This window comes from Limanda limanda, chromosome 9 (assembly GCF_963576545.1).
Source record: "Limanda limanda chromosome 9, fLimLim1.1, whole genome shotgun sequence".
Lineage (NCBI taxonomy): Eukaryota > Metazoa > Chordata > Actinopteri > Pleuronectiformes > Pleuronectidae > Limanda > Limanda limanda.
The window spans coordinates 22,649,198-22,663,519 of NC_083644.1; the positions used below are offsets into that span (position 1 = coordinate 22,649,198).

The 14,322-nt window shown below is 41.1% G+C and overlaps 1 protein-coding gene across 4 annotated transcripts in view; it reads left to right on the forward strand.

The window, feature by feature from the left end:
• The window catches only part of fryl (furry homolog, like), a 68,158-nt gene that overhangs the window by 12,461 nt on the left and 41,375 nt on the right, over nucleotides 1-14,322 (forward strand). For 2 of the 4 annotated variants that reach the window (XM_061077836.1, XM_061077837.1), the window contains exons 1-5: nucleotides 5,008-5,210; nucleotides 11,247-11,455; nucleotides 12,385-12,438; nucleotides 13,565-13,704; nucleotides 13,789-13,885. In XM_061077836.1, coding sequence (XP_060933819.1) covers nucleotides 5,138-5,210; nucleotides 11,247-11,455; nucleotides 12,385-12,438; nucleotides 13,565-13,704; nucleotides 13,789-13,885 — 573 coding nt within the window. In that variant the 5' untranslated portion in view covers nucleotides 5,008-5,137. Of the gene's footprint in view, nucleotides 1-5,007; nucleotides 5,211-11,246; nucleotides 11,456-12,384; nucleotides 12,439-13,564; nucleotides 13,705-13,788; nucleotides 13,886-14,322 lie in introns of those variants that run through there. The other 2 variants (XM_061077839.1, XM_061077838.1) reach the window with 2 other exon arrangements.

The window sequence follows — 14,322 nt, forward strand, 5'->3', positions numbered from 1 at the left end:
CCTGCTGACTGTGTGTGGAAGCTGGGGGGGAGCTAGGTCCGGGTAGCTTCTAGCTACATGTAGCCTCAAGCAGATTCAAGCTGTGGAATCAGCAACACAGTTCGGAAACAAGACCGGGGAACCGCTGCGCTAAGAAACGATTACATCAGCATCTTGACACGCTGGGTGTCACTTTATTTAGATCTGTTAGTTGCCATGGTTCAGTGTGTGGGACGCAAGCTAACATGTCAACAGAGACACGTGGACTTCTTCTTCCCAAATGGGGTAGGCTTCTCTGAGCTCGTCTTCCGTTGCGCCACCTATGGGTTTGGCGGGGAATTGTTTTTAGACGGATAGTCGTCGGAGAAGTAAAAATCAAAAAGACACTTTGTCTCCCGCTGAGACCTCTCCGAGAAACGGATACGTAGAAGTATATAAGAGCCTTAAGTATGCCCCATACAACTGTATTCAGTATCAGAGATTGTATCTAGACAACATATAAAAAAACAAAACATTGGTTGTCTCTGAAGCCTGAGCTGTGCTGACAGTGTTAATCTTTTGAAGTAGGTCGACCATTGTGTTTATGGATACAATAGCTAAAGGTTTGATAGGTGTGTTTACACATACGAATCATGTGTGCGTGCAGCCCAGTCAGCTTGAGCCTGCACTGTCGTGATGACTTGTCGTTGTTTCTCGCTGTGTGGCTTTCTTGCAGTGCTACATGTTGGAGCATGCTTGCACCTTGTTTGCTCATGGCTAAAGTTTGACTGAGCTCTCCCTTCTGCTGCACTAACCCAGCCTCAGAGTTTATATGACTCTTCAACATGCTAAACTAACCCACAATAGCTTTTTAGTTTCAGTAACTTAGGAGTTGTGTGATCTGTTGTTATTAATATTTAAAGACGGCAAGCCGACTGACGTGGACAAATTGTTTTCACATCTTTCCTTTCTGTCTTTCCAACTAGGACACATCCGTCAAATTAGAAAAATATCCTTTTTACTTCATGTTGGTGGTGGCAGGGGTCACAATGGTGAGTTCTGTAACATAAGAGTTGTGTGATTTAACAGTAGTTGAGGTAAGGATAAGGAAAGATATAGTAGCTTGGTGTATTCATACCTTTATACTAAAAGGCACCACTCCCTAGTTGCAGAACTGGCATACCTTTTAAATTTGTCTTTTAAGGTGGTGCTACTTGTTTCATTCTGTCATTTGTCTTTCCTTGTGACATTAGCCATTTGACAGCTGAATCTTAGGGAAGGGTTTGATTGATAGAATATTTAGTTAATGGGTGCAGCAGGCTTCATGTTTGTGGATTGGGAGTGTTGGGAACATATGACTGAGCATGAGTGGGAACTTCAGTGTTGTACTCCTGCAATGATTTCTGTCTGAACAATACGATGTGTTTGCAGACAGGCTAGACAAACTCCTTCATCAAGGCTCTTAAATATGTTTTATTTTTTTTAAAGAATGAGTCAGATTCTTTAGCTGATATTTGGATCAGTATCCCTACATTTGCAATAAAAACTCAGATCAAATACCTCCACCAAAGCTGCCAGTTTTTTTTTTTCTTTAAGATCGATGAATTATATCCTTGGATAACTGAATATGTTGCAAAACATCCCATCTCATAATGTTAAATAGAGAAATAAAACATGCATCTGCACCCTGTTCTGGTTCCAAACTGAAATGTTATGGGTTCTTCCTTGACACACACTAAAACCTTCCAAGTTTCGAGAAATCAGTTCAGTTTTGAGCTTTGTGTAATCCTGCTTACAAAATCAAACACAAACACAACAACCAACCAACAAAGTTGTGGAAATATAACAGCATAGTGGATATTACAGAAATTCATTTATTTTATCATATGTCAGATAAAAAACATTACATTAACAATAATCGCAACTGCTGAATATTGGATGCGATAATTGGTTAGGGCGACAATCAGTCCACCCTTAATAGTTATTAACCAGCTGTAGTGTAACATTAATCCCCATATTGGCGCAAGAGTGTTAATTTAGTGGGAATATGGTAGCATAGCAGTGAATATGAAGGCTGTGAGTATAGAACTTGCTCTCCAACCAGCTCCTTCAGTAGCACTTGTCCATAGTGAACAACTTGAAGGCAGCTAATTTGAGGAAGTACAATGAGTAATGAGCTGACCTTTTTGTGCCTGCGTTAAGATGAGTTTTAATTCAGATTTGCACAGTGTTCTGCTCTGTCATTCCATTGAGACCGTATGCGTCAGACCTAAGAATGACTCTTTCCTGAAGTAAGTTTCTTCTCTTGATTTGCCAGGCAAATCTGCGTGATGACTTTGCTTTACTCACGAAAAAAATGGTCTGTCATTGCGTTTGAATGTGTCTTCACCATCTGTGGCTTGGAGTTATTTATAAATGGTTTGTGATTACTCTGTATATTACAGCTATAGAGCAATATCATGGAAGTTTTGCACAAAATCTAGCCTAATCATCTTCTTGTAAAAATGTTTAAAATCTTCTCGCATTTGCATAGTTTGTATCCTGATAGTAATTTTGAGGTGATATGAAATAGATGGGCCCTGACTCAGGGGGGTGAGGAGCTGTGCAGGATGCAGAATTGTGCTGCATACCCAGGCTGCCGTGATGGATCTAAATGGCCTGTCCTCTGCAGCCCAGGCACCACTGGGGAGGTCAGGGATTGAATTACAGTTCCTATCGATTATTGTTCCTACCACTGCCCTTCAGAGAGGCCAGGACAGGAAATGCATGCTCCACCCTGTGGGCTCCTGGGAGGAGCAGCTCTCCTGTACTGTCTGCAGTCGGGATGGCTAGCTCTCAGTCACAGCTCCCACTTTGTGAATGGAGCTACTATAAGTTACCCTGGATGTGCAGTTAGTTGGAATTATTTGATCAGCAGGCTCTTCTTTCCAGGAAGTCGGTCATAATGTTGTTTATTTGAAGTCCTCAACTTACATCAGCTCTGTTGGACAGAAGCTCTTAGCTCTAATGCTCCCAGAGACATGATGCTGGCAGTTAGTCCTCCGCATTCCCTAAACATTAAAGCTGGTTGGCAGAATACAAGCGGTTTCTGCATGTTTGTATGTTTCCTGTTATGCTGATAAAGATAGGTATGGTAATATAAACTCTGATTCTGTGTTTATAGACCCTCTCCAATGAATATGTAATTATTAACCTTGTTAACAAGCCCATATTTTTAAATAAATGATATCATATTATGAGCAATTAAATAGTCAACGCTGTGACTGATTACATCCCTTTTGGAACTGCAGTGTACTAGCGACAGTGTCATAAAAACTGAATTCAGAAAAAAAAAGAACGAGTTGGGTTTTGTATCCCGTGTATGCAAAAGTATTTACAAATTTCCCAGATGTCATAAAATGAAAGGGAGCCATACTGTATATTATTGCTGTAATGGATCGTTAAGAATCTGTGCTTGTTTATTATGAGGCAGAGTTTCACAGTGGAAGCCTGCATCAGAGTAACACCAGCCAGGGCCTTGACAAAGCTTCTGCTGTGTGTTGTTTGTTTGCAATGAGCTCTGCCTCATTTTGCAAAACTTGTGTAGCGGAGGACATGTGACAGAGGGAGAGACCGAGGGCGAGAGAGAAGACTGAACTAAAAGAAGACAAAGGGCATTTGTCTTCCGCAGCCTCCCCACCACTGCTCCCCTCCGAATATTTGGTTAACAAACTTAATCCTGTTCTCTACTACATATTACTTGATGTCATGTGGATCTGTTTTCAAAGTCTGTGCGAGGAAGCAGAAAACAACTATCAGAAGAATCAGATGTGTGTGCTTGTGTGTCTCTAACATTCACACCAGCACAGTGGGCTGTTTGCTCACTAATGCGGTGTGTAGTGCGTTTGTGTAACATTCTGTGTGTTGCTATGACTGGTAGCTTTTGGACAGAGCAGTGATGTAATGCATATGACTCCACTGGGTGTGAACATTTAGCTTAGAAAATAGATGTGCTGTGATTGCTATCATGCCATGAGATCAGAAACACACCTTTCTACCACGTCCCATAGTTTGTTGTGGTGAGACGTCTTAATATACACCCTTGCCTCTGAGAGTGCAGCTGGTGTATGCTTTACTTTGTTTTGAACAAAGGGATGTTGTGTATAAATATACATGTAGATTTAATATATTTTTATATGGGGCAGGACTGCTGTTTTTATGTGTGCACTCCCATGTTCAATTCATCCTCCCTTTTTCTTTCTCTCTGTCTTCTATCATCCCATTCTTTCTTTCCCATCCTACTGCAGTCAGGGATGACGCATCAGTATTGCTGTGGAGCTTACAGGAAGTGTCGTTTTGATAGGCCAGTGGAGGAGCAGCACAGTAGCGGCTCTGACATGCGTATGCATTGCTGAACCACAGCCAGGGAACACTCGCAGCATTTTGATGACATCACCCACCCCCACAGTATGCTCCTGCCTCCCTCCGTTTGCTGTTGAAACAAGCTCTCGCTCACTCTGAGGGGAGAGAAAAAAAAGCAGGCATCAGTAAAAGAACAGGAGCTAGCTGGGAAGAGGAGGGGCAGCTCACAAGCAAATGGAGAGGGAGAGAGTTTTGAGGGGAGGCGGAGGGTGGCTGAAAGTGCTAGCGGGCTAGGACTGGTACACACACTTACACACACAGGAAGAGAAGCGGAGAAGAAATATTGCTGTGCATTGTTCAGACTTCTATCGTCTACTGTCCTGCTGCTTTTTTCTCTGCTATCAGGAGCAAAAGTTCCCACGCAGTTTTGTCCTCTGCTTTGCTGGACTTTTCTACCCTGAAACGGGGATGAGGGACTCTGTGGACTGGCAAGGGGGCAGCAGGCGCTGGGGTGGAATACTTCTCTAACAAGCCAGGCTAAGCTCCATCTCCTCTTCTCCTAGTGCAATTCCGTGAACTAGGTAGCCGAGGAAACAAAGCGGTAGCACTTCTTGGATTTCTTCTCCTGAACGACTGTCATTCAGAAGGATGCCTTTAACCAGCACCTGTGGAGGGTAGTACTCAGCCCCCATCAGGGGACAGGAGCTGCAAGTTGAAGGGTGTAAAGATTGTATATTTCTAAGAAGAGTGGAATGTTTGTCTTCATGACATGAACGTGACGGGAGACCTGTGACATTTTGTGCCTTTTGTGGTGACGCCTAACTTTTTGAGAGCCGCCATGCTGAGCCTGCAGGATTCAGTCTTCTTTGAGATCAGCATCAAATCTCTGCTCAAGTCTTGGAGTAGCAGCTGTGAGTACCTTGCCAAGCTTGCACACTTGTTTACATACCGCACTTGGCCACCAGACTTATCTGCCACACACAGCTAACAGACCCTGTGCAGAATAGTACATGCTTGCATGCATCTCATGCTCAGAGATCATGAGATCACCCTATCTACCCCTATGTACGAAAGTGGTTATTAATGGAGTTGTCAGGATGACTGATTATGTTTAGCTCAGGTTTAGCCGGGCTTGTTTGATTTATATGCAGGTGGCAGAGTGTCGTCCCCCCACCCCCACTTCCTGCTCATCATCGTTCCTGTGGCTCCTAGTTGTCCCACAGATAAGATAATGTTTCTATTGATGTGCATCTGCTGATTCATAACGCAGGTGGACCTGACTTGCTCCCTCTGTTATTGTGAAGGCGATGGCTGCCTCTATCTTTCTGCTTCTTTATCCATCTTTATGAACTTTCATAAAGAACCTTCCTTTTTTTGTTTGTTTTAACATTAAATCTCTCCCTTCAGTCTCCCCTGTAGCAGCACCCAACAATCCCCATCCCCCCTGTTTTTCACCCTACTTCCAAAACCCTTATTTCCCTTCATTCTGAGGCAGCTTATGTTTCTTGACTATTGATCTGTCTTCTGGTTTCCTCCTATTAATAGCCTACCATCCAACCCATATTCCATGCCTCCTTGAAATGCCCATTGAAACGTAGCTATGGATGACGACAACAATCAGCTGCTGAGTTATACTTAAATGTATTTACACAAAGACTTGTTTCTTCAGCCTACATTTGACCAGGCCAGACTGACATTTGATAGAAGCTGATGACAGCATTACATTGTCATCACATTAGCTTTCCCTCTGTTTCTCTCTATCTCTCTCTCTCTCACACACGCACACGCACACACTGATAACAACTTGGAATGTGACATACAAGTCTGCTCTAGATATGGAACTTTTGAAGTTTCATCCAGATATATGCACAATGATATCTAAAGCATCAAAGTGACTGCACCTTATTTGGATTGTTTTGAACTGGGAACAATCAGCAGAAGTCGTGATCAGAGAAGATTAGACTTGAGATTTTGTTTGGTCTTGAACCATTTATGAGGTTATTTTAAATCAGGGTTTTTTCTTAACCTGTATAGATTTTGATAGACTGTTAATGGAGGTAAAATATTCAGTTTAAGTATTATTCCCATCCTATTGCTCATTTTATCAAAGTTGAGTCCTTCCGCTGATTATTACACTTCCCACAATATATTTTAGGCTTTAGGGAAGTAGTGGGTGGCTTGCATCTCACATTAAAGACCACAAACATTATATTTAGAGATAGAAATACAAATGATATCACCAGATTAGGGAAATTAGTCTGGTGATATCAATGTGCTAACAGACAAAGTCTCTTTTTTGTTGGTCAGACTGTTGCAGAGTCTGCCTCTAATGTCTTGAAGTGGACCCTGGTCAGCAGGGTTTAATGCAGTCTTGCGGTTGAAATTTTGCCAATATCACCATTTAAATGAACAAAGATTCAACTTGGGGCTGGTGGATGTCAGGCTGAGATATATTAACCTTGATTTATTTCTATTTTGTAAGTGGCAAATCTGACAAAGGGGTCATGGGATATTAACACCTGATGGATAGATGAATATTAACAGTGTAATTATATGTAACAACTTTATTGATATATATACTGTATATTTATACAGTGAACACTCTATTTCAGTAAAGCAGAAAAGAACAGACTGGGTCTTTTCTGAATGGTTTTTGTATTTCTTTGTCAGTTTGCTCCTTCTGATCCTCATATGCTCTAAAGACATGCAGGTTAGGCAAATAAGAAACTCTTTAATTTCTCATTGGTTTGAAAGTAAATTTAAGGCCTTTGTTTGTATTTAATGACGGATTGGTGACTTCCCCAGGGTTTACCCTGCTCCTTGGCCAGTATATGCTGGGATAAGCTTTAACTCCCTGTCCTTTTCAAAGTTGTGGGTAAAAGGTAAAATTACTGTGACAGTGATTAATCTTAAGGCAAACGCATAGAAGCCATCATTTTGAATATGGCAACTGTTGACCCTGCCAGAACATGGATAAATGTTGTGATGAGACTTTTGTACTGTTTGTACTCAGTACAAAAGTCTCATCACAACATTACTGTCAATTCACCCCCTAAGTCCAGCTTAACTGGAATTGTTACAATGGATGTTTAAGAAGTGCCTCCAGCAATACTTGTTGATCAAACTAGTTATTCATATCTTATTACTGTAAAAAACAGGTTAACTGCTGCGTCTAAGACGATACAGACCTGCCCCCTCCTTGCTGGGACTGCAGCCCCTCTACCCCTGTGCTTATGTCTACATGGTGTAAACCACACAAGGTGGACAGTGGGAAAGATGACATCTTATACAACCAGCACAGTATTTTGATCAAGAAATTAAAACTGATATGTTCCCATTCAGCACTGAGAGGTTAATTTGCAAGCAAAGAAGGCTGCTGGTGCTAGCGATGCCAACGTTAGCCACACTCAACAAACCACTATGACATTTCCCAGCAGACACTGTAATCCTACTTTGCTCAATTTTGAATGTTTTCTACATGTTTTTTTACTTTTACACCAGTCAGTGAATTTAAGTTTCTTAAAGTTTCTGTTTAAATGACATCCCTCAGTTCATGCCACTACTTTCTGCTTGTGATGCTTTTCCTTTATATCATATGAATACGGAAAGTTTTCTTTCTTTGATGTTCCACTTTGTCGTTTGTTCTGTGATGATTCTTACTTATATTTATGACAATTAATACATACAGTAAACTCATAGTTTGGGTCATTTTCATTTTGAGTCAGGATTGAGCGTGACTTTATGATATATTGTTTTCTTCATCGATCTCTGGATTGTCTATTTAGCCTCTAGTATCACTTGTGTTTTAACATGTATGTTTTAGATTCATTTTTACTTGGAAGTGGTAATGGTGAATAATAAACCAGTAGTAACTTGTCAGAGAGTGAACATGTTGAGACACTCTTAACAGAGTTGGCACTGCCACGCCACATAAATACTGGCAGTGATTCTTTTGTCTCTGTGTAAAAAGATGGACACACACTCGTGGCCCTGCATTCCAACAGTATGTGTGTTTGTGCTGTTGTTTCTGGTTGTCCTGGCAGGGGAAGTGAGCAGGCGTTTGGGAGGGCTTTATTTTAACTGTGACAAGGTGGAGTCGCTGCTCTTTCAGTTGTGTAATCCTGCGGGGTGCTCTGTTTCTTATGCACAACCATGGAACATGCCTTGTAGGCCTCTCACAACAAAACACGATAAGCATTTTCCTATTCAGCACCAAAAAGCTGCAACTTACCTCACCAGTTCTCTCAGTTCTATCAGAGCTGTAGTTGCAGTGTGTTTATCCTTTAATCCGGATGCCTTAGATAGCAGGGTTTTCTTGGGCAGCAGATTTTCATTTCTTTAAAGCGTGGGACACACTTTGTTTTTACATATTAACACTTCAACTTTTGCATTTAGATTTGAATAAGAAACCATAGGTGATCTTAGGATAATAAATGAGACACAAAGGTTTCAGTTGATACAGTTTTATAGCACTTTTTGCACCTTTTAATCAAAGGCAAATTTAGACAATAAAGCATTTTCGTATTCTTTTCTTCTAGCTACTAAGAATTTATTATTCAATTATTTGCTACGGTTTGGTGCAGGTTGTGTTAAGTTTAAAAAGAAAAATCATTGTTTGGCCTGTGAGAAGTGAGAGAAGGGAAAGGGTCAGTGCAAAGACTAGGCCGGGAAAAAGATGCCCTGTGTGTAGTCAGTGGAAAAAGTACAGTGTTGGGGTATTAATCTGTGTGAACCATTCATCAATCCAGCTGGCCTAGGGTGTGAGACAAGAGACGGATGGCGGGGGGTCGAAGACACGGCAGTGATTGGATATGAGGAGCTGGCTATGTGACATCATTGGGGGTGTTGTTAAAGCACAGTAAACAAAGAGAGAAAAGCTTGAAAGGCTCTCTGTGCTGCTGGACAACATGACCACAACACAGCCAACACTTGATACAACACTGCCCCTGCCTCGTCCCCACTTTACTTGCTCTATAGAAAACACTATGATTAAATCATAGCAGTTTCATTTTTGTAAATATTTAGATTTTTTTTCTGTTATTTTACCCTTTTTTTTTTGTCGTGTTATTTGACACAGCTGGTGGCCTGAGGCATATTCAAGAGCTGCTTTCCATTTACAATGGTAGATTTTACAGGATTTCTAGTGATTTTCATTTAATTTTAACTAATCAATATCTAAATTATCATTCCAAATTTGATTGAACAGACTCTTATGGTCTTGACCTTTCTTTTATTCAATAAATTATTGATGGGAACACTGATGGTTAGAGTTAAAAAGATTTCCGGGCCTAAGGTTTGCACAATGTAATCAATACAATTTTAAGCTGGAGGGGAAATATTTTTGATTTGGTTTCCATTTCATGTTTGAGCAGGCTTTGGTTGTTCAATGCAAATGTACAGATAGTGTGGAGAGCAAAAGAGGCTGAACATTTTGACTGAAATGCATCAATCTGCTGTTTAAATGTATCTGCATGCATATGCAGAGAGCTGTTGACAGAGATTAGACAAAATAACGTCTACAGAAAGTATCACTGCTTGTGTTTTTAAAACTAGTTGGACTAGAAGCGGTATTTGCCGATTACAATTAGTCATTTATGATAACAAATACAATTTAAATAATTGTTATTTGAGTTTACCTGATATAATAGACTCTTGAATTGGGTGTGCACTATAAAAAGCAGATGTGGAGGACATGGCGCTCAGTTTGATATGGCCACACAAGGCAATTTATGAAAAACCAACTCAAACACAAACACAACTGGTAACAAAAAGTACAATCTCTTTCCAATTGAAAAGAATAATGACTTTTATTATAATACCAAGTGGGCCTGTTTTGTGACCGTGTTTCATAGATTTAACACAAAAATCGTTGAAATTGACACTTAAAGAGCACGAACAAGTCATGTTCTAAGGGTTTTTATTCAAGTTCCAGCTGCAAATAAATTGCCACAGTAATATTTAAATATGCATCTTGAAAAACTTGTCACAGACTCTATCTACATTACTTCATAACATTTATTAATGCTCTTACAATGTATGCTGCAGACAGGATACCACCCATATTCCAGACCACAATGGTTGTAGTCCAGCCAAGAGGAGGCCAATAGTAAACTGACCCTTTACCTCATTCCCTCCCAGGAAAGGCCTTGTACTGTTTCTTCCTGGTTGTCACAGAAACACTCGTGCCCTGTGTTGTGAATACCAGTATGGAGTTTTTCAGCTTAGAAAAATGTTCATACTCATCAGAGGAAGCTATTTTGTGTGTTTTCAAAATATGCTGAATACTTCAGGGCTCTGCACTGATCAAGAAATTAAACCAGTGGTGATTGTTTGACCCGAGGACTCACAAACTTTAGAAGACAAAATTTCGACGACACAACCAAATGTTTTTTTTTACTGAGCTGTTTTCGGGCCGATGTTTATTTTAGGCGAGTCTGTTATCAGTCTATACAATGTAGGTTGTTGGTCTATTTGTGGTGAAGATAATAGTTTTTTCTCTGTCTGTTATTGTTTCTGTTCACTGTCCCTGGGAAGGGAACGACATAGCTAAATAGCTAAATTTGGTACAAAGCAACTCTTTGTGTGAGACCAGTCTGTGTACATATTTATTCCCTGCAATATTGAACTGTTACACAGTTTCATAACTGCACATATCGGATATCATATACACTTGTACACATATTCGATAGGGTAATAATGGCAATGACAATAATTAGTCATATATTAATAAAAACAATCAGCCAGCTGATACATTGGGCTGTTATATATGTATTGCCTCATTCACTCAGTTATTTAGCCTCTTCTGGAAATGTCTCTGCCCCTGTTTGGAGTACAACTTGTTCACAATATGTCATGCTTTACATGAGTGCTGATCTTGGTGTGACCCTGCTGCTTTGACACCCCACTGTATTATATCCTAACCTCCACCCTCTGGCCTCTCTCTGCAGCTTCTGCACCAGTCAGCAGCAGTGTGAGTAGACGACGTGCCCCCTCCTCTGTGACTCCTCTCTCGTGGGAGAGACACAACATCGCTGCCATGTCGAGCATCACCATCGACCCCGAGCTCAAGCCCGGGGAGTTTGTCATCAAGAGTCTATTTGCAGAGTTTGCTGTGCTGGCTGAGAAGAAGATCGAGATGGTGATGGCTGAACCGCTGGTGAGTCCACAGGGGGGTGAATGCTGGTGTCAAGCAACACAGGAAATGAAATTCAATACACAACACGTGATGTGGCACACACTGCTGAGACATCCTCCCTCTTTTGCAACTAACTGCCATCCCTTTAGCTGCTTCAGATTTAACTGATAGATGTGGGGGAACTGGCTTGAGAGGCACATAATCTTTATTTATTTGATAAAATAGTAAATTGCCATTAGCCTGTTTGTTGCCCTGTTCCCCCATTTGTTCTCTCCTGTTCCTATCCTTTACATGAGGGTCTTCTGACAGGGTCTGACTCAAGTTTAACCTCTCTCCCATTCAGGCTACATCCACACTACTTGGTTTGTATTTGAAAACACATTGATGCAGCTAAGAATACACCTGGCGTCCACACCACTCACACTTTAGTTTGAAAACGCCAGGGCTTAAGTTTAGTCTGGATGGGCAGAAACACAGTTGTTCAGAAACGATGACGTAGACAAACAGTCACAATGTAGCCTTTGCTGGTTTGTTGAGCTCCCATCACATTACCCCTTCCACAAGAAATCACCTCGGCTACCAGTGTACAACACAACATGGGAAATCAATTACATGTGTTGCTGACCCTTTTGTCTTTGCTAACAACTGCTGTAGGGTTAAATTCTGCATTTTACGATGATACTGATTACACTCGTAGGAGACAAGCTGCTATCCATGCAAACTGCGTGGTCGCATGATATATATTTGCAGGTGTGTTGGTATGGACGTGGATTAAAACTGACATGGAGCCAAAACCCTTGTGTGGACAAAGATCTCTAGTAGATGGATACTTTTTTCTGTCCTGATTTCTCGTATCAGGCCTGCTGCTTGTCTTTCAGCAGTTTATAATTATACAAATACCACCAGAATGTCCTCTTGCTAAACCTATTCTCAATCCTTCTCTTTCACAGGAGAAGCCCTTATCCCGATCCCTGCAGAGAGGGGAAGATGCACAATTTGACCAGGTGAGTCCTGCCACGGCAATGACCAGGCGGTGAAATCTGTATCACATGTGGATGTATGGATGTATCACAATCATTACCCAGCAGCAAGAAGCACTCTCGCTCCAACCTCTTTATATGTGCGCAGTATTTGAATCCCCAGCTCCCCCCAATCAATCCCCCACTCAATGGCCCGTCTGTCCCTCATCTGTAGCTGCTGCAGAACTCTATACAATGGGCCTGCCCGCTGCAGAATGCTTTGTTCAGCACAACACAAAGCCAATGAGGATATGGCGCTATAGATCCAGCTGTCCCCATTGTGAGTGAGGGAGAGAAAATGGGTATAGAAAACGAGAGTGTAGAATCGCTGTGTCATCCTGGGCAGTAAATCAGAATCGGGTGCTGGAGTGTATCTGCCTGGTGCCATAAGGGCAGGGGGAGCAGTTGCATAACTCTCCTACCTAGCATCCATCATCCACCTCCCTCATTACGCTGCACTGGCCCATATATATAAATATGGATATAAACACACACACACACACTCACAAAAAAAAATAATTGTTTATGCATACTGACCACTTCATCTCGTGTTTGGTCTGAAAACTATCTGCTGTAATCTCGATCCTCGTTGAATCCTCTCAAAATAAAGATAACAGCCCTTTTATGTGAAATTTACCTGTATTTGGAATTGCTGAAAAGCCATCCCTATTGCTATCCTCTGTGTTTCTACAGTTGCCCATTGTGGCTGTTGTTGAAAAACCCCAAAAGTGGTAATCATTTAAAATGCAGCTGTTACTGTACAGCAACATAAACCAACTATCATTGTAAAGTTGATCTGTGAAGTCTGTTAATCAGGGCACTGTTCGACTTCATTACTGATCCAATCAAAAAGCCACTGAGGTGTTCAGAGGACAAATGAAGACCACAGAACCATGTGTGTTGCTCAATAGTGTATGCATCACACTCACACAAATTGCAATCAATAGCTACACTATGCCACTCGCTAGTTAGAATACATCTGGTCTACACTCTCCCTGTATGCTACTCAGTTATTGAATGCCCACTTTTAGTGTACAGGTACCAAATGTAGTATATGACGTTTATCTGTAATAATGGGTGAGTCTAATGTTTGCATGTAATTGTTTTTCAGTTAATAAGCTCTATGAGCTCAATAGCAGAACACTGTTTGCCCTCCCTACTGCGCACACTGTTTGACTGGTACCGGCGGCAGAGCGGCACCGAAGACGAGTCTTATGAGTACAGGCCTCGCTCTAGTACAAAGTCCAAAGGGTGAGACGCCCTTCATCTATTTATTCAGTTTTAACATGAATGTTGCTCAAAACTTCTTTTAACACTTTTCCCCTTGCTCTGTAGAGATGAACAGCACCGGGACAAAGATTACCTACTGGAACGGAGGGACTTATCCATAGATTTCATTTTTTGTTTAGTTTCAGTGGAAGTTCTCAAACAGGTGAGCTACCTCACACATCACTCTTTCAGTAAATGCTGATTTAATACACATAGATTGAGGTTGTTGGGGTCATATGAATACGTAAATGTTTACATGTTTAAGGGTGAAGGGTGAAATCAATGCATCTGCTTGACCTGATATTGACAATATCTTATCTAAGTCCATGTGATAAGTTCCTTTCCAGCTTTATTTGTCCTATATCTGCTGAACTTTCCTCGAGACAAATTTGGATTTTTGGGTCTGTTTCACTGTACAAAACAATGACTGCATAAACATGGACAGCAGTACTCTGATATTAATCCTTTTTAAACGATTGTCTGGAAAAGACACTGTAATGGAAACAGTAGTTTTTGGTAATCTTAATCTGAATGAGGAATAAACAATACCAAATTAAGACATGTAGAGTATTAAGTAAACAAACAAATAGCTTCATACCA